Source organism: Vanacampus margaritifer, chromosome 19, assembly GCF_051991255.1.
Source record: "Vanacampus margaritifer isolate UIUO_Vmar chromosome 19, RoL_Vmar_1.0, whole genome shotgun sequence".
Taxonomy (NCBI): domain Eukaryota; kingdom Metazoa; phylum Chordata; class Actinopteri; order Syngnathiformes; family Syngnathidae; genus Vanacampus; species Vanacampus margaritifer.
In genome coordinates this window covers 897,501-918,897 of record NC_135450.1, presented here as the reverse complement: position 1 = coordinate 918,897, position 21,397 = coordinate 897,501, and the positions used below count along the sequence as shown (strand labels likewise).

The 21,397-nt window shown below is 38.4% G+C and overlaps 1 protein-coding gene across 7 annotated transcripts in view; it reads left to right on the top strand.

The window, feature by feature from the left end:
- Nucleotides 1-21,397, top strand: part of cfap206 (cilia and flagella associated protein 206) — a 95,963-nt gene that overhangs the window by 6,129 nt on the left and 68,437 nt on the right. For 3 of the 7 annotated variants that reach the window (XM_077553097.1, XM_077553098.1, XM_077553096.1), the window contains exon 2: nt 17,100-17,190. The exons of 2 other annotated variants lie outside the window; for them this stretch is intronic. In XM_077553097.1, the coding sequence (XP_077409223.1) occupies nt 17,100-17,190 (91 nt within the window). Of the gene's footprint in view, nt 1-1,604; nt 1,617-17,099; nt 17,195-21,397 lie in introns of those variants that run through there. 2 more of the 7 variants (XM_077553099.1, XM_077553101.1) reach the window with 2 other exon arrangements.

The following is a 21,397-nucleotide window of genomic DNA, read 5'->3' as shown; positions in this document are numbered from 1 at the left end:
TAGTAAAGGTAGTACTAATAATCATGATTGAGTGTATCTATGGTTACACAAATCCACATAATAATTGTAATAATTATACTTAAATTCAATTCAATAATTAAATGGAAACTAATTGGTTAGAAAAAAAATCTAAAGAAAATCTTATTAGTGAAAGTTTACAAACTATCGAGTAAATTTTGTCAAAAAAGAAACAAACTATTAATCTCAACTCCTCAAAGGCTATGTTCCTTTTTCAAATAAGTCAAAATACTTCAAGCTAGTTAATCTCAAATCCAGATAAAGTTGCTTATTATTACTTTATATAGTTATCTCTATAACTATCCAACAGTAAATTTGTATAAAATCTATACCTTTGGTGGTAGAAAACAATCCGAAAAGTAATACAAATTTTCTTTGTTTTATTACAATTCAAAAGTAATACATTTGGTTAACAAATAAGTAAAATGGATACAAATGAATAAATGATAGAATATTTCTTAAATCAAAAACAACTTCCAATATTGGATAATGAATGAAATGGATAAAAATAAATACATGATGAAATGATTCTTAAATCAAAAACAATTTCCAATATTGGTTAATAAATGAGTGAAATGGATAAAAACGAATAAATGATAAAAAGATTCTTAAATCAAAAACCATTTCCAATATAACTCAAAACCCCTTAGTATGGTTAAATTGTGATAAAGCAAGGCAAAGCTCTATAACATTCAATAAAAGTAACAGTAAGAAAAAGTGAAGTAACAATCAAAATTCCGAAATTATATACATTTTACTCATTCGAATTAAAACCAGGTACTCATGGTTTTTGAATAAATAACTTCAACTTCAAGGTGCAAAGAGAGAGTAAAACCTCACAACTTCCAAAGTAAAAAGGCAAATAATGTTGAAGAACTATGATCCTTTTGGGTGAAATAAATCGGGTAGCTAATCCGCTTCATCCACAAAAGTCAAATAAAACTTAAGCAAGCTGGTGTAAAATAGGAGAAGAGGCTTATATTTAATTTAATGGCTTTCCTTTTCACTGAGCTAAATTTCCCTCTCCTATTCTGCCTAAGTCTGAATGTTTTAGAAGTCTCCAATCTGTAACATGGGCTAGTCTATTTTACATTTCAACCTGGTAAACAGCTGCAAATAGTGACTAAATTTACCTCGAAATTTGCTGAGGCCATCACGGACGTACAATTTGAGAATGGTTGTCATAAAAAGCCTCTAAAGTCCTCCAAATTTTTTTTTATAGCATACATCCACCCATATATGCCACCAAAAAATCACCCCATACAAGGTATCGGAAGATTCATCCAAAAATGGTATTACCTTCTTTCAGGGTTGCTCCCTTCATGGGTAAATGCAACGTCACTTGTCGTCAACTATGGAGGTATCAGCAAAACATAATGACTGTGTGTGATGTTCTTGTTCAAGTACAATGTTGCCTCATCAACACATACTCAGTCCTTTAAACAAAGTAATACAATATATTGATAGAGGCTAATTATTTGTCCTCTTTTGCATGTTCCAAAAACTTGAAGATAGACTTCCTGTGAGAAAAACTCCTTGCAAAGATGATTTATTACAGAGAATTCTCCGGTCACACAACAATGAACGTCACGTAAAAGGTGCGTGTGTGCCCCCTCTTTTGCGGAATACAGCTTTTAAAGAATCCAAATCAGTAAGAGAACACCTATTCTCCTCCCATCATGAATAAGTAAAACAGATTGGTTCTCACACAATATGTTACATAATATTATTTTCGTACACAGTCCGCAGGTGTGTTCATCTTTTTAGACAAAATATACTCTCAGGGTACTTTTTGTACTTTTTTCCCAAAACAATATCTCACAAACAAATTGAACTGGATTTAGAGTGGCCATGAGTGATGGTGCTCTCAGGGTATGTGTGTGGCAAAATGTGTTCTCACGAAGAGAATGTGTGTGCGCAAAACACTGAGGAGGAATTTTTAGACAAAAACAAGGTTAAGGTCAAATTATACTGAGTTCAACACTATTTCACCTACTCTACACATCTATAAAACATTTCAACATGGTTGATATATGAAATAAAGAATTAAAAATGTTAATAATGTCTAACAATATGAAACCCATGCGTTATTATGAGTGCTTACATGTCATAACATTTGGCTTGCATGTAAAACTAGAAAAATTCCCGCGGAAATTTTGAATGGGACTGCTGACTCTTTGGTAATGAGCTGAACAGTTTAAAATTTAAACCACTGGAATCGGTCAAGAAATGTGGAATTGCTGACTCTTGCAAGGTGGAAACACGCATGTATGTAGTACTTGTAGACATAGTAGTAGTAGTATAGTAGTAAGTAGTAAGCAAGTACAAACAGAAGTAGTAGTATTAGTAGTACTTGTAGTAATTTTAGTAGTAGTCAATTGGCTAAGATGGCCGCCGACCCGGGTGGGCGAGGGGGAGAGAGTCCTTGCCGTACCTAATTAATTGGCCAAGATGGCCGCCGCCCTGGGCGAGCGGAGTGGCGAGAATCCTGGGCGTACCTAATAAATTGGCCAAGATGGCCGCCGACCCGGGTGAGCAAGGGGGAGAGAGTCCTTGCCGTACCTAATTAATTGGCCAAGATGGCCGCCGCCCTGGGTGGGCAGAGTGGGGATTAATTAGGTACACACCTAATTAATTGGCTAAAATGGCCGCCGCCCTGGGCGAGCGGAGTGGCGGGAATCCTGGGCGTACCTAATAAATTGGCCAAGATGGCCGCCGCCCTGAGCGAGCGTAGTGGCAAGAATCCTGGGTGTACCTAATTAATTGGCCAAGATGGCCGCCGCCCTGGGCGAGCGTAGTGGCGAGAATCCTGGGTGTACCTAATTAATTGGCCAAGATGGCCGCCGCCCTGGGCGAGCGGAGTGGCGAGAATCCTGGGTGTACCTAATTAATTGGCCAAGATGGCCGCCGCCCTGGGCGAGCGGAGTGGCAAGAATCCAGGGTGTACCTAATCAATTGCCAATCCATTACATTTAATAGAAAAAATAAAAATAATAATGTGTTATTTTTGAAAATGTATTTTAAAAAATGGAAATGAGCTGAACAGTTTAAAATTCTAACGATTGAAATCGGTCAAGAAATGTGGAAGTTAGGCATAATCACCATAAAGTAAAAGTATCTTACTGTCCCTTTAAGAAACATGCACATTGACGCACACGCATTGGACTAACACGTTGGAGAGACGTCACGCACCAAGCCTCTCACGACTTAACGGTTCAAGATGCTTAAGGTGAAAATAAAGGTACTAAATGACACCTTAGCCAAATAAAAGTTAGTTTGTCTGAAAGAAGACACTCGTGACTACAAAATGTGAGAATTTGAAGTCTAGTGAGCAAAGATTGTGGCCATGGTGACGAGTTGAAGTGACGTCACGCACCCACATTGCATTGAGATTGAATGAGAGAAGCACCCCTTCAACAAAAGCCTCTCGCGACTTAACGGTTGAAGATACAGATTCAAGAAATGGCTCGTTAGAACGGCAAGGGTTTGGGGAACACGAGCATGTTCTCATTTTCTTAATCGGATAAAAAATGACCAAATGAGAGCAGGTTGAAAACTTATGATTTATCAGAAATGGAGAGAGGAAGGCGCCTGAAATTAACATGGCAGAGATAGGCGAGTTGGTCTGACTTGTCCGAGCTTAAAGGGAAAATAAAGGTACTAAATGACACCTTAGCCAAATAAAAGTTAGTTTGTCTGAAAGAAGACACTCGTGACTACAAAATGTGAGAATTTGACGTCTAGTGACAAAAGATTGTGGCCATGGTGACGAGTTGAAGTGAAATTTTTTCAAATACATTATTTGGTTCCCGGCACTGGATGGCTAATTAGCCAACAGTGTGTGTGAGAAAGCTAATTGAGCCACTGTCTTTGAACCCGCACAGGGGGGAAGCTTTCATTCGTTAAAAAAGATTTCGACACTGAGCTAAAGATGGGAAAAATTCCTACAAAATGAGCTAAAATTCGTATCGGTCGGATAACGTATGCGTGCGCAGCGTGTCTTGGAAAAAGGTGCTTGATGTGTGATCTTCTCTTCCCTTTTCCCATTCATTCCCAATGGGGAGTTAATTTGGGAGTTTTTTGGGAATAGCGTCGCCATGGTAACTGGGAATTCTTAGAAAAATAATAGCGCAGTGAGTCAGATCGAGCCGCATCGTTTGATACCTCATTTGTGCCGGTGCGATGTACGGTACGGGCCGCATTTTAGCGGAAAAATCGCTGGAATAATAAAAAAAATAAAATAAAATAAACCACTGTCCTAGGTAGGATAACAATATGTGCCTGCTTGTCCCATAATGACAGGTCCTAATTCATGTCAAACTGCCATTTAAGTACAATCATCGCGAATAAGTACTATATAGGCATCAATACCATTATAATGAGACTGCTGCGTAGCAAGCAGGCACATATTACTATTCTAAGAAAATCGGGTTTATTATTGTCGCGTTTCTTTTTATATTATCTTCCACAGATTTTTCCGCAAAAATGCGGCCCATACCGTACATCGCACCGGGACAAATGAGGTATCAAACGATGCGGCTCGATCTGACTCGCTGCGGCATTATTTTTCTCAGAATTCCGAGTTACCATGGCGACGCAATTCCCCAAAAACTCCCCAAAAAAGTCCAATTGGAATGAATGGGAAACCGAAAGTGATCAAATCAAATCAAGCACCTTTTTCCAAGACACGCTGCGCGCGCGTACGTTAACCGGCCAATATGATTTTTAGCTCATTTTGTAGCAATTTTTCCCATTTTTAGCTCAGTGTCCCAAAAAATTTTAAGGAATGAAAGCTCTCCCCGCTGTGTGGGTTCAAAGACAGTGAGCGAAAGGGAGACAAATAGCCTTTTAACATTGGTGTGTATTGCATGAGCTTGAGTGGAGCAATTAGCCTCAGAGTGACGGGAGCCAAAAAATCTATTTCCAAAAGTTTCACTTCAACTCGTCACCATGGCCACAATCTTTGCTCACTAGACATCAAATTCGCACATTTTGTAGTCACAAGGGTCTTCTTTCAGACAAACCCACTGCTTTATTTGGCTAAGGTGTCATTTAGTACCTTTATTTTCACTTTAAGCGAGGAGAAGTCGGACTTTCCCAGCTATCTTTTCCATGTTAATTTCGGCGACTTTTTCTCTTAATTTTTTATAAATCATAAGTTTTCAACCTGCTCTAATTTGGTCATTTTTCATCTGATTAAAAAAATGAGAACATGCTCGCGTTTCCCAAACCCTTGCCATTCTAACGAGCCATTTCTGGAATCTGCATCTTGAATCGTTAAGTCGTGTTCGAGGTGTGCGTATCCTATACATTTCAGTTGAATGTGTGTGCGTGATTTGTCCAACAAGTTAAAATCAAATGTTTGTGCGTGAATGTGGGACTTTCTTAACCCCTGGGCGTTATTATAGTTTGATTAAGTTCTTGTAATTTGTGCCAAAATCTGGCATTTCCTTTGAAGTGTGATAACTTAGTCATTTATGAATATTTTTTTCACTTTCAACCGCTCAAAATGTTCACTGGCATCAGACCTATCTATACATATATAGTTTAAAAAAAAAATACGTTTTTTTTAATGCCCTCTATGGACAATAATATCAGTATTATGCCAACAGCAAAATTAACTATGCTGTATATATATATATATATATATATGTAAAATAAAGTTCTAATTTGAATATTTCATATGACATATTTAGAGGCTTGAATAAGTCCATAAGTCATAACAATATAATTTTTCATGCGTGCCCAGTTTTCACACAATGACAGTTTTCTGAATAAAACAAAGTTCTTGTAATTTTGCCGAAATCTGGCATTTCCTTTGAAGTGACATAACTTAGTCATTTATGAATATTTTTTCACTTTCAGCCGCTCAAAATGTTCAGTGGCATCAGACCTATCTATACATATATAGTTTTTATTTTTATTCATTTTTTTAATACCCCCTATGGACAATAATAGCAGTGTTATGCTAATAGCAAGACTAACTATTCTGTATATATATATATATATATATATATATATATATATATATATATATATATATAAAAAATAAAAGACTAATTTGAATATTTCATATGACATAGTTAGAGGCTCAAACAAGGTCATAAGTCATAACAATAGAATTTTTTTATGCATGCCCAGTTTTTCACAATGGCATTCTTCTGAATAGCACAAAACTCTTGTAATTTTGCCAAAATCAGGCATTTCCTTCGAAGTGAGATAACTTAGTCATTTATGAATATTTTTTCACTTTCCACCGCTCAAAATGTTCAGTGGCATCAGACCTATCTATACATATATAGTTTTTGTTTTATTTAAAATTTTTAATGCCCCCTATGGACAATAATAGCGGTATTATGCTAATAGCAAGACTAACTATGCTGTGTATATATATATGTATAAAATAAAAGACTAATTTGAATATTTCATATGACATATTTAGAGGCTTGAATAAGTCCATAAGTCATAACAATAGAATTTTTTCTGCATGCCCAGTTTTCACACAATGACAGTTTTCCGAATAGCACAAAACTCTTGTCATTTTGCCAAAATCAGGCATTTCCTTTGAAGTGAGATAACTTAGTCATTTATGAATATTTTTTTCACTTTCAACCACTCAAAATGTTCAGTGGCATCAGACCTATCTACACATATATAGTTTTTATTTTTATTCATTTTTTTAATGCCCCCTATGGACAACAATAGCAGTATTATGCTATTAGCAAGACTAACTATGCTGTATATATATATAAAATTAAATAATAATTTGAATATTTCATATGACACAGTTAAGAGGCTCAAACAAGTCCATAAGTCATAACAATAAAAAAAATTTATGCATGCATTTTGTATTCATTTATTAGCCTTTGGCGCCACCTAGTGGATTTTTGTGTTAACACTCTAAACACACAAATTCCTCTATTTTCATGTTTATGACTCGTCAAAGAAGCGATTGCATCAGTAATCACGGAAAATGCATTATAACACATCAGGTTTACAGCATATCAAAAACTGTGATTTATAATGGGAGTCAATGAGCCAAAATCGGGCATTAATACAACAATTTTGTGTGAATCTCTCCCTCCTGTTTGGTAATAATTATAAATTACAGCATGGCGCCAATTTGAACTTCTACATTTTTAAACAATCCTGGTAAAATGTCAGGTCCCTAGTGTATTTTTTTCAAATGCTTTTTCTTTGATGAAAAACAGAAAAACATAAAAAAGCCAGAAAATGGACAAATAACGCCCAGGGGTTATAAAGGGACAGTAAAATACTTTTAGTTGATTATGGTTAACTTCCACATTTCTTGACCGATTCCAATCGTTTAAATTTTAAACTGTTCAGCTCATTAAAAAAAAAAAAAAATAATTTAAAAAACAAAACAAAAACATTATTATTATTTTTTTTTTTGATGCAATGGAATCCACTGCTATTTAAATAGTGCTTTTTTAGCTATACTGCCTGGTCTGTCACTTCTGCATAGCAACTGCCTCAGCCAATCATCTCTCTTACTGTTGAGCTCAACTCACCCCCTTTTTGTCTTGGTGTACTCAAGACTTGGCCTATGTACGGGGGGCCATCTTGGCCAATTGATTAGGTACGCCAAGGACTCTCTCCCCCTCGCCCACCCAGGTCGGCGGCCATCTTGGCCATTTGATACTACTAAAATTACTACAACTACAAGTACTACTAATACTACTACTACTACGAGTACAAGTACTACTACTACTTACTACTACTACTTACTACGACTACTACTTACTACTACTACTACAAGTACTTGCTACTACTATACTACTACTACTATTGCTACAAGTACTACATGTGTCTTTCCACCTTGCAAGAGTCAGCAGTCCCATTCAACATTTCCGTGGAAATTTTTCTAGTTTCCTCCCTGCTATGCCGCCACTCTCTTCCACCAAGCAGTCGTGAAGCCCATCCACCATGCCCAGAACTATATGCCGCTGCTACCGTTTGTTTTCAGCTACTGATGACACTTTTCACACACACACACACACGCACGCACGCACGCACGCACACACACACACACACACACTTCACTTCGCTGCACAATTGTTTTAAATTATTTTGTTTTTAATGTATAGTATATTTTTGTACTAGGTCTGAGAGGACTGTCATTTCAGTAATGCTGTATGTCTTGTATGTATGGCACATCTGACAAATGAATAAATTAAGTTGATGAAGTTGAAACCCACCTCCGCGATTCTGACATTTCCCGCATGAAACGAGCTTGGATGGGCTACTTATTTCCCTCAAGTTTCACTGAGAGGATCAGGGGTGCCATTGTCATTCGCAGGGGTATTTCCTTTGAACCTTCTATCGCTATAAGTGATCCCAATGGACGCTTTGTAATAGTTTCGGGCAAACTGATGAATATCTCTGTGGTTTTGGCCTCGGTGTATGCCCCCACATAGGCTGACGATAAATTTATAACAACATTTTTCTCCTCTTTACCTCGTCTTGCTGACCACCTGGTCATTATTGGGGGCGACTTTAATTTAGTACAGGATACTGTGCTCAATAGATCATCTACCAGACCCACAAATCAGCCACTACCTTGAAATTCCATGCAGACCAATTGGGATTGTCTGACCCCAAGAGAGTTCCCCTCTGATAAGACATTTTCGTTCTTTTCTTACGTGCATCACTGTTTTTCTTGAATGGATTTTTTTCCTTATGGATGATAAGTTGTTACACAGCATTACTGCTTGCAAATATCATTCTATAGTTATCTCTGATCATGCCCCAACATTGATTGATATTAATTTGTCCCTTAGTAGACCGGCCCGTAAATTTTGGAAATTTAATTCCCAATTGCTTTCTGAAGCTAAATTTAAAGATTTTCTCAGCAAATTAACTTTTCTTTTTAAATTAATGACAGGCCCGATATTAGTAGCAATATACTGTGAGACTCTTCTAAGGCTTTTATTCGTGGGCTAGTTATCTAATTTGTTTCTCATTATAAAGACGGAGCTTGCTAAATTAGAAGATCTTGCAGAAAAAATTTGTATTTCAGATGTCAAATATGCTACTAGCCCCTCACCTGCGTTTACAAAAAAAGGTTGCAATTACAATCTCAATATGATTTGTTATTGACTGACAAAGTTGAGGTTCAACTTTTGCAAACAAAGCAGCGTTTTTTTTTTTAACATGCTGACAAACCAGGCAAATTATTGGCGTACCAGGCCCAAGCGGTGAGCGCTTCTAAGCTTATTCCTGGGATATCATCTCCAACTGGGAAGGTTTTGACAGACCCCAAGGATATTTGTGATACTTTCTCCGATTATTACTCCACACTTTATTATTCTGAGATTTTCCCCTGCGAATGGCCAGTGCCCAATCCTCTGGACTGCTTAACATACCCTCAAGTAAATGTAGATACTTTTTGTAATCTGGGAGTTGCAATAACAGTCGCAGAGGTTCGGGAAGCCATACGTTCCTTACAAAGTTCTAAAGCTCCTGGCCCAGATGGTTACTCCACAGAATTTTAAAAAACCTATTCTAACATACTGGCTCCCATTCTGGTAAGGGTGTTTAACGATGCGTTTCTTAACGGTCAATTACCTTCTATGTTTTCCAAAGCATCAATAACCCTGTTGCTTAAGAAGGAAAATAATCCCCTACTCTATAGTAGATGGATTCTCTCCTTTTACTTGATGCGTCACAAAAATCCCAAACTTCAACATTGTATAATTTTATTTTTAAGATAAATCCAACCCTTCTTTAACTCCTTGAGATCCTTCTGGGACCAGGACCGTAATATTACAATTTCTGACAAACAGTGGGATCAGATGCTTAGTCTCGTGCATTCTTCTTTAAACTGTACAAGACACCGATACTGCAACTGTCAGTACCCCAACCTGCAAGTACGCCAAAGTGGCCCTGGCTGCGAGGGCCCTTTATAGCTGCCCACAGCTCTAGTGCTGCGAGGTCCTTATTGTTTTTCTTTCGTATTATTATTATTATTCTTTGTAAGCAATCTCATTTTTGGCGATCCAAACATTTACGAAAACTCACCAAACTTTGCACACTCCTCGGGCTCGGCGAAAAATGGTATATTATGAAGTTGCCCCAACAACATAGCAACATATAGCACTCTCTGGCGTAGAAGAATATGCACCAATCCTGGCATGTTTGACCGAGGGCTACGAAAATTGGTAGGCACGTCAAGCGCCCCGAGACACACACAAAAGTCAATGGAAGCCATATCCTAAAATGTACAGGAAGTGAGCTATGAATTTTTTAATGTCCGATTTTGGCCCATTTTTGCACATTCACTGTGGTCATTCTTTTTGCCCATTTGCCAACAGTTTTCATCCAATTTACTTCTAACTTGGCATGTATCATCTCAAGACCTGGGACAACAACTGGGGAAAAAATCTTGACTTTTTGTAACACTATATGACGGGGGCGGGGCCTCAAAATTTTCATCAAAAAAGAGGAAATGCTTAATAACTCCGCTGTACAAACTCCAAAAAATCCCAAACTTCTCATGCATCTTAATAGCCACGGCCTGAAAACATATATATAATAATATTTGGTTATACATGTAGCGCCACCTAGTGGTGGCAAGAAATGTCACACTTTCTTCTTTTATCTATTGTGTTGAGCCCGTTTGAGGGATCCAGTTGAAATTTTGTCAGAAAAGCCTTAAGATGTTGATCATGCCGAACACCGAATATTGTAACTTTTCGCCAAAGAGCGTGGCCGTTACGGTGCCGCGAAGTCTGATGATTCACAGTGACAATAATAGCTGCGATAACTTGACCCAGATGATCCTAGCTTCTCAAAATTTCACACATTTCTATTTTTTTTAAAACTTTTTTTCCCCTACTTTTTTCTCCAACCATGTTAACTGGATATACCTCATATTTGCTCAGACAAGTGTTTAGGCTTTCATGATGTCATAACACAAAGTTTGTGAGTTTTTGCGAATCACTGTGGGCGTGGCAAGATACTGTTCGCCAAGAGAACAGTGACAATTTTGAGGTCCTAAACATGCACAAAAACTCATGAAACTTGGCACACACATCTGGTCTGGCAAAATGAGCAAGATTTTATCGTGTATTATGTGATTTTTACAAAAATGCCTCACTAGCACTCCCTAGAAATTTTTAACAAAGCAGCCCTGGTTGTACGTTTAAGCAAGATCTACGTAAATTTTTAGGTACATGAGGGAGTCTAAGACCTCCCCAAAAAGCCTCTTGGAGCCATATGCTAAAAGGAACAAGAAGTGAATTACGAATTTTTGATTGTTCGATTTTTGCAGATTTTTGTTGATTTACAGGGGGTTAGGGTTTCTTCTACACGTTTGATCCGATTGACTTCAAACTTGGCCTGGACCATGTCAAGACCTAGGTCAACAAAAGGGAAAACATTCTTGAAATTTTAAAATACTATATGACGGTGGTGGGGCATCATATTTTTTGTTTCAAATTTCCTTTTCCATGAAAGCCGAAATACGTAATAACTCTTCGGTACATGCTCCAAAATTTCCCAAACTTCGCATGTATGTTTATAGTCACGACCTGAAGGTATCCCTATGACAATAGTTGGTTATAGCGCCAACTAGCCCTTGTGGTCGAAAAAAAAAAAGTCACCCCACACATGGTATTTTCATATTTGTACAAATTTTTGATACTTTTGTAAGTTTGATAAAGTCATTTATGATTATTTATTTATTTTTTTACACTCGACCAAATTAATTTTTTTAGTGGCATCAGACCTATCCATACATATGTACTTTTTATTTATTTATTCATTTATTATGTCCTGTATGGAAAATAAAAGCAATATTGAGTAAGACTAACGATGATGTATATTTATGTACATTAAAATCGGGGCAACTCATTGCCCAAAAATAAAACGGAAGCTGATTTTGAGGGTCTTAACATTGAGCAAAACTCATTGAGCTTTGCACACTCATCACACCTAGCAAAAAAATCCCAATCCATAGTATGTAAAGGTTTATTATGCCATTTTCAAATAAATTCTGCTTCAAATGTGCCACTACCCAAACGTGCCAGTACCCCAAAGTGGCTCGGGCTGCGAGGGCCCTTTATAGCTGCCCGCAGCTCTAATTCTTCTTCTTCTTCTTTGTAAACGATCTAATTTTTGGGGACCTAAACATTTACGAAAACTCACCAAACTTTGCACACTCTTCAGGCTTGGAGAAAAATGTGATATTATGAAGTTGCCATAACAACGTAACATATAGCACCCCCTAGCAAGGAAAATTATGCACCAATCCCGGCACGTTTGACCGAGGGCTACAAAAAATGGCAGGCAGGTGAAGCGCCTCGAGACACAAAAAAGTCAGTGGAAGCCATATCCTAAAATGTACAGGAATTGAGCTATGAAATTTTGAATGTCCAATTTTGGCCCATTTTCTCACATTCACTGTGGTCCTTCTTTTTTCCCATTTGCCAACAGTTTTCATTTGAATTATTTCTAACTTCGCATGTATCATCTCAAGACCTGGGACAACTGGGGAAAAAATCTTGACTTTTTGAAATACTATATGGGGCGGGGCCTCAAATTTTGCCTTTAATATTTCCTTCATCAAAAAAGAAGAAATGCATAATAACTCCGCTGTACAAGCTCCCAAAAAATCCCAAACTTCTCATTCATCTTAATAGCCACAGCCTGAAAACATCTATATGATAATATTGTACATGTAGCATGACCTAGTGGTGACAAGAAATGTCATACATTACACACATTTTTTCTTCTACTTTTTTCTCCAACCTTGTTAACTGAATCTACCTCATATTTGCAAAGAAGAGTGTTTTGGCCTTTATGATGTCATAACTTGAAGTTTGTCGCTGTGGCTGTAGCAATTTACTATTCGCCAAGAAAACAACGCCAATTTTGAGGCCCTAAACATACACAGAAACTCATTTAACTTCTGGCCTGGCAAAACGACCAATATTTAACATGAATTATGCGATTTTTACAAAAATTACTCCCTAGCGTCCCCTAGAAATTTTTAATGAAACAGCCTCGGTTGTACGTTTAAGCAAGATCTACAAAAAATATGTGGTGTTTGAAGGAGCCCAAGACCTACAAAAAAGTATCTTGTACCCATATGCTTAAATGAACAGGAAGTGAGCTACGAATTTTGCAATGCACGACTTTTGCCAATTTTTGAACATTTACAGGGGGCATACTCTTGCTCATTTCTCCTACACGTTTGATCCAATTGACTTCAATCTTGGCCTGGACCATGTCAAGACCTGGGCCATCAACAGGGGAAAAAAATCTTAAGTTTTCAAAATACTATGACGGGGGCGGGGCATCATATTTTGTGCTTCATATTTCCTTTGCTATTCAAGACAAAATATGCAAAAACTCCCCGGTACATGCTCCAAAAAAAACAAAACTTCTCTTGTATGTTTATAGTCACAACCTGAAGGTATCTCTATGGGTCGACAATAAAAAAATTACGACACCTAAGGTATTTTGTCTCAAATTTGGATAATCTTTGTAAGTGTGATAACTGTCATTTATGAATATTTTTTTTACTTTCCACCACTCAAAATGTTCAGTGACGTCAGAACAATCCATACATATGTACTATGTACTTTATTTATTTATGATGCCCTCTATTGACAATAAAAGCAATATTGTGCTATGAGTAAAACTAACTATGATGTGTGTGTGTGTGTGTGTGTGCGTGTGTGTGTGTGTGTGTGTGTGTGTGTGTGTGTGTGTGTGTGTGTGTGTACTTTTAAATCAATGCCAATGGGGGAAACTCATTGCCAAAAAATAAAATAAGGACGCTGATTTTTGAGGGTCTTGTCATTGACCAAAAAGCTTTACACACTCATCACACCTGGCAAAAAAAAATACATATGTAAAGGTTTATTATGCCATTTTCAACGAAATTTTGCTTCCAATGTTTGGGGGCGGCTGGGGCTGGGTTGTGGTGAGTGGCTGGTGTGGGTGGGGGGAACAGGGGCTGTGGGCCGGTGGGGGGCCTGCCGTGCCCCGTTCTTCTGTGTTGGGCTTGGGGCGCGGGCCGTGTTGGGGTGGGGGGCGCTCCTGGCTCCTGGGTTTGCTCTCCGGCCGGTGGCCCCTGGGGGTTTTGCCTTGGCGCTGCCGTGGCCTGGGGGGCCCTGGGGGTTGTGCTTGCTCTGTCCTGGCCGGGGTCAACGGCTCCCCTCTTTGATGGAGGTTTTCATGCATGCGAGATCCACCACACCAGCATCTATTAAAATTCAAACACAATCTGCTTCTTCCTCTGGTCGTTGAATCGGTAAAGGCTGATGTCTGTGGATCTTACTTTGCTTCATCTATCCTTCCTTCCTTTCCTCAGTCTTTCCTTTGATCTCTTGAGGTCTCCGTAATTTGTTGGAATTTAGATGTTTCTGGGGTTGGTGAAAGATTCTGGTTGGTAACCCGGTGGGTAGAAGTTGATGTCTGGTCGGTGCTGGGTTTCACTTCCCTTTATTTTCTTTGATCTTTCCTCGGGTCTCCTGACAACCTCACGACTCGAGCTGGATTCTGAAGTATTCGGTTTAGGTGAACGGTATGGGATTTTTAATAGGTTTTAGGTGAATTAAGGAGTACACACCCACACATGCACATACTCACGCACAAAAAAGAAAAAGAGAAAAAAAGAGAGCAATGATGATGACATGTCGAATCGGTAAAATTACCGTATGAACAATACTGAGCTCTCTAAGAAAAAATAAATAAATTTAAAAATTTTAAAAAAGAAATGTCATACTTTACATTTTCGTCTATTGTGCCAAGCCCGCTTGAGGGCTCCAGTTGTAATTTTGTCAAAAAAGCCTTAAGATGTTGATTATGCCCTACACTGAATATTGTAACTTAACCTTTAATATTTAGTTCATCAAAAAAGAGGAAATGCTTAATAACTCCGCTGTACAAGCTCCAAAAAATCCCAAACTTCTCATGCATCTTAATAGCCACAGCCTGAAACAATCTATATAATATTTGGTTTTATATGTCGGCCACCTTGTGGTGACAAGAAATGTCATACTTTACATTTTTATCTATTGTGCTGAGCGCGTTTGAGGGATCCAGTTGAAATTTTGTCAGAAAAGCCTTAAGATGTTGATCATGCCCCACATTGAATATTGTAACATTTCGCCAAAGGGCGTGGCCGTTACGGTGCCGCATAGTCTGATGATTCAACGTGACAATAAAAGCTGCGTTAACTTTACCCAGATGATCCTATCTTCTCAAAATTTCACACATTTGATGAGAGTCCAGGTCTGAATACATCTACGAACTTATATTTATACGTACTGATAGCGCTACCTACTGGCAATTTTTTAAAACATTTTTTCTTCAACTTTTTTTCTCCAACCACATTAATTGGATCTACCTCATATTTGCTCAGAAGAGTGTTTAGGTCTTCATGATGTCATAACACGAAGTTTGTGTGAATCGCTGTGGGCGTGGCAAGGTACTGTTTGCCAAGAAAACGCCAATTTTGAGGGCCTAAACATGCACTCATGAAACTTGGTGCACAAATCTGGCCTGGCAAATTGAGCAATATTTTATCATGTATTGTGCGATTTTTACAAAAATGACTCACTAGCGCCCCCTACTCATTTTTAACAAAGCAGCACCAGTTGTACGTTTAAGCAAGGTCTATGACAATTTTTAGGTGTATGAGGGAGCCACACACCTACAAAAAATTATCTTGGACCCATATGCTAAAATGAACAGGAAGTGAGCTATACATTTTTGAATGTCCCATTTTTTGCCGATTTTTGCACATTTACAGGAGGCATTCTTTTGTCCATTTCTCCTACACGTTTCAGCCGATTTACTTCATGTCCATGTCAAGACCTCCAACCAACTGTGGGTTTTTTGGTCATGCCCAGAGATCTTCTCAGTATCTTCCACTGCTCAAAAACCACTCCGATGTTTACACGAGTCCTCTGTCTGCGCCTATCAGACTCTGTTTTGGCTCGTTTTGTCATACTGGATAAAATTTGTCGTTTATTTTTGTTTGGGGGGCTCTGTGCCGGTGTTGCAGGTGTCCTCGAACGTGTCCTTTTGTTACTATAGGCAGATTTCATTCTTTACAATGTAAAAGCTTGCAGTCGTGTTGTTTATACCAGGTGTCTCAGCGTAAGCACTTCTTCTTCTTCGTGTTATGGCGCAGAAGTGGAAACTTTTATTTTTATTTTATTTTATTTTTTGAGCATTCCAGCAATACATTCAAATTATGCAAAAAAGAAATAATAATGCGGAAGTGTAAAAAAAAGAAAGAATTTGAAACTCTACTCGGAGACGGGGGTACGCATGACGTCACATTCTTAGCGTATTCGCCCAAAAACCTCTATTTAGAAGAGATTTATAGGCTTATTGACACAGTTGTAAACACGTCAGGGCTTGCGCTACACATCATGGTATTGCCTCTGTATATAGATCCAATATATATAGATCCAATATATATATATATATATATATATATATATACGTATATATATATATAAATCTGTAATTTTAACATTTAAACTTCTTTAATACACCTTTAAACTTAAAATAACACATCAATGAAAGGCCAGTGAATAGTGGTGTATGCCTGCAATGATGTTTAAGAAACCTAAGGATGTTTAAGAAACCTAAGGAGTTATGGAGATACAAACCACAGGGTAGTAGGAACTTTTTACTACCAGGGTATTCTGTCACCAGGATAGAGAGGGACTAATGCCCCTGGAGAAAGGGCTAATGTCAAGGCATGTGAGGGAAAATTTAGGGTTGCCTGTGAAGTGCAACAGTGATGGTGTGTGAGTGGTGTATGGGACAAGGACAATAAATAATTGCGGATAATTTCATAGATTATTTTTGCTCCATAAGTAAAGTTGGTTGAAGAGGTGCTAGATATAAATGATTAAAGTGATAGGAAAGTGGATAGAAAATAGAAGTAAAAAAAAGTTTCTCATCAGCACTCTCCCATCTATGTCAGCATATTTACAGTAGCCCGAAGAAAGTGGCCATAAATTCCATAACTTTTTCTAAATTCTAGATCAAAACTTTAATTTACAGTATTCCTTTCGAAATATTCCCTACAGGTGTGCATGGAGACACTCACAGCTACATGCTGCTCGTCCCTTGACACAATCAAGATGCAAGTGTATTTTGACATGAATTACACTTCTCGACGTAAGTAAATAATTTTTATATATTGCACGATTGTTCTTGTTGTTTTAAGGAATAGAAAGTTGTATTCAGAATTAATCCATCCATTTTCCATACCACTTATCCTCAACTACCAAAAGCTGGTCAGTTAACAGTTTGGTTGAAATAATAATAATAATATATTTGATTTGGAAGCACCTTTCAAGACCCCGAAGGATATCAATCTGTAGCAAACGCTGAAACTATCCATCCATCCATTTTCTTAACCGCTTGTCCTCACAAGGGTCGCGGGGGCGCTGGAGCCTATCCCAGCTGTCTTTGGGCAGTAGGCGGGGTATACCCTCAACTGGTTGCCAGCCAATCGCAGACGCTGAAACTAAATGGTTAAAACTTTTCATCTTGTCTTCTAATTCTTACAGTCACTGTTTTTCTAAAATACATTTTTGTATTTAAAAAAAGAAAAACAGTGACTGTAATGCAGAAACTAGTAAAAAGGCAAATATGAACCTTAATGTCTTAAAGAAAAATGAATGATTGGGCATCACATCAAATCAAACAGATACAATTGATAAGAAAAAATAGAAGACCGGTTGGGTGAGCATGTGAGTGTGGCATAGTCTTCGTCACCTGTAACTCAAACTTATTTTTGGGGAAAAAAGACCCTATTTTTTGTTTCCCTATAAGCAGGGCTGAAAGTGGCTAGAATTTATTGCTGGAACCCCCTGACATAAAGGTCGCTGTGCAGCCAGAATTTATTTTTTAATGATGTGCAAAATATCAACAAAAACAAAAAACAAAAACACAGACGTGTACACATCGACCTGACTTGTCAGATACACAGAGAATGGAACCGGTGGACAGAACTCCGTGGGATAAATAACTAAATAGATCTTGTTGGAAACGGATTACGCTATACAAGCACGCTGGAACAATTCAGAAGTACATTATGCTATGTTCACACCAAAATAAGGGGAAGCTTTCCACTGTAGTGCCAAAAGTATTTAACCCCGTACAAAAATTGCATTCCCTGCTCTGGGATATTCTAACTTTTTACCAGAGAAAAGTGGAGATTCTTCAAAAAGGTTCCTTGTAAACAGATATTTAAATTTCAAACATCTGGAACAAAACAGAAAAACAGTAACATTCAGTCGTCTGAGCTTTTTCTATGTATATTTGAGATTTCCTACTGCGTGTGTAGTCATTGAATGCAGCGCGAGTGCTTGCTTTTCTTTTGCTTCTCCGCGATAGATACTTTTTTCTTGTTTCAAAACAAAGCCCACGTGTGTTTTTATGTATTTATTGGGAAAAAAAAGTGTTATACCCGCGGGAGGGGATACATTCTTTTACGGGGGTATTAAGTGGCTGCCCGTGTTGTTGTACGCAGGTGACAACAGATCTGTGTGTGACGTAGTCCATCCCCGAAGCCGATGTGGCACATATTTCAGCCTATCAGGCCGTGAGGCGAAATGCGAAGAAAGTTCACATTTTTCAACTTTGGCAACTATGCGAATTTTTGCCGCACCGTGTCTCCAAACGCGTCCTACGCGCCGCTCCATGCACGCCCCCGTCCGCGTAATATGCAATCGCAGCGCCTCATGCTCCCCCCACTTTTGGTGAATCTGACATTAGTAGATTTTGTTTCTTCTTAGGTGGCAGCCTGGCAGGCTTTTTAACGGAACGCAGTTCCGCACCGTTCCGGCCCACTTTCGTCCCTGCCTATAAGTGAAACTGCTTTGTAGGGTACTGTGCACTTAAAGTGTCTGTGCAAGATGTTAAAATCTTCGAAACTATCTTCGAAACTACAGCGAAAAATCGAAGTAGACACCTCGACGTCGTGCAGTGTTTGTGTAACTAGCATATCTAGCCTCCTAGAGGACCACAGGGCTAGCTTCGCGGCCTACTTTAAAAATACGTTCGCTGCTGTGGAAGCTAAACTGGACAAAGTACAGTCCACAGTGTCGGAACACGGAGTATTGAGTCCTTAGAAGATGTTTCAGCCCAAATTACACAGCGAATTCAAGCACTGGAGGAGAAGTGTGCGGTGCTAGCGGATAGCTGCGCTAGGCAAAAGGCAAAAGCCATGGACTTGGAGTCGTTGGAATAACATCTGAATTACTGGCCTCCCGAAGTCCACGGAGGGTCCCAACCCGACAGTCTTTTTCTTCGACCTCCTAATGGAGCTGTTTGGCGAAGCTACCCTTTAATCTTGCCCTGATCTGGACCGTGCACACAGAGCACTCGTTGCCAAGCCGCAAGCAGGATCGCGCCCACGGCCGATGATCATTTGCCTGCACTGTTACCAGACCCACTTAACTCCGTGGTCTATTGTCAGTATGCCGGCACCGTTAGCTGGGCAATCGCGAACGTTCGGCTTCATATGCCGACTCCGTTTGGTAAGACTTTTCTCTTTTGGGATTACTCAAACTGTTTTGAGTTCATTCTGCGATCATAGTACCTTATGGTGTCACGCCCGTGAGTTGTTTTTGTTATTCACTGTGGCTGTGGTTGTTGTTGTAGTGTGTGTGTGTGTGTGTGTTTTTAACTAACTTTGGCCTGGGTGATGTCTAGCCAGTTAATATGATACAGAACAAACAGGTGATGTTGCTGTGATACAGAACTGCTGTTTGGTTGGTCAATTGGATTTCCATTTAACCTTTTTTTTATTATTATTATTTTTATTATAATTTTTTATTAGTATTATTATTGCTAATTATTCTTAATCATTATTATTACTGCTATAATTATTATTACTAGTTTGACATTCCTTTCATATTATTTTGGTTATCCTACGTTTATCTGCTTACTATGTTCATCTCAAATTTCCTATTGGTGGTTTTACATTGCCTCTTTGTGCTCTATGGTATTATGGTTTTACATTTCTTCATGCAGTATCTGTGTGGCTGTAATGCTTGCAAACTTGTGTTTCCTATTATTCATTATTATTATTATTATTAATATTATTATTATTATTATTATTATTATTATTATTAATATTATTATTATTAATAATAATAATAATAATAATGTTCTTTTTCTGGTAAGGGGGATTTTACATTGAGTTATATGCTCGGAGGTTTAGTTTAGTTGAGTTTTTTCTTTTTTTAACGTTTTTTTTTTTTCTATCACCGAGTTGCGGGAACATTGACAAACAGTGAAGGAGGAAGAGACAGACAGGGAAGTACACAATTTTTGTTTTAGGTTACCGATGTTTGTTGGGGGTTAACCAAGGTAACATGGGTGGCCCAGGAGGGGAGACCATATGGGATGGTTCTTGGGGTTGGCAATGTTGAAGCTGTTTTTAACTGCCAGCTTCGTAGGGGTGGAGGATTATGGGCCTCTTAATTTTTTTTCCTTTTTTGGGTGACAGTACTGTTGCATGTTACCTTTACACTTGCATGGGGGGGGCAGTGGTCTCCTGGTGAGGATCATGTCTTTAGATACTGGTGGGATTAATGCTGCTATGAAACTGAGTAAAATTATGACACATATTAAAAATCTCCATGCTGATGTAATTTTTGTTCAGGAGACTCACTTAAGAAACTCTGATCATAGAAAGTTAAGCAGGCACTGGATTGGCCATATTGTTCATTCAAAATTCAATTTGTAAACAAGAGGCACAGCCATATTGATTAGGAAGAACCTACACTTCACATTTAGACCCAGAGGGTCATTATGTGATTATTGCAGGTATGTTATACCAGAAACCAGTGGCGAGCTGTGACCTTTTAGAGTCGGCATGCTAGAGCGACACACGTGAGCGCCCGCCAGGGTGCGAGTGGATAAATTGGGGGGTAATTTTATTATTAATTTTAATATTAAATATTATTTAATTATTATTTCATACCACGTTGTAGGTATAAAATGAAAAATATAATAAAATATTCAGGACTGACGCAGGTTGGTGCGCACACACTGTAACGTAACCAGCTCCGTGGTGAGTGAAATGACACAATCACATGCCCACAAATTTGCCAATATGTTGGTATTTACAGTATTCGGAACTGGCTCATTCCCACGAAGTGGTCTCAACCTGGAAAAATCGCAGCAAAACCACAAGCGATTTCAACCAACAATCAACAGTTTGCTAACCTGTGAACAGCCAGCGAGCCATTTATGTTTCTCGTACGTCCTGGCTTGAAAGTGACGGATGAAATTCTTCCCTGTTTTCATGATGACTACTTCAGGAGTAGGATGACTACTTGAAATTTTATTCTCTTGTGGGTCCTTGTAT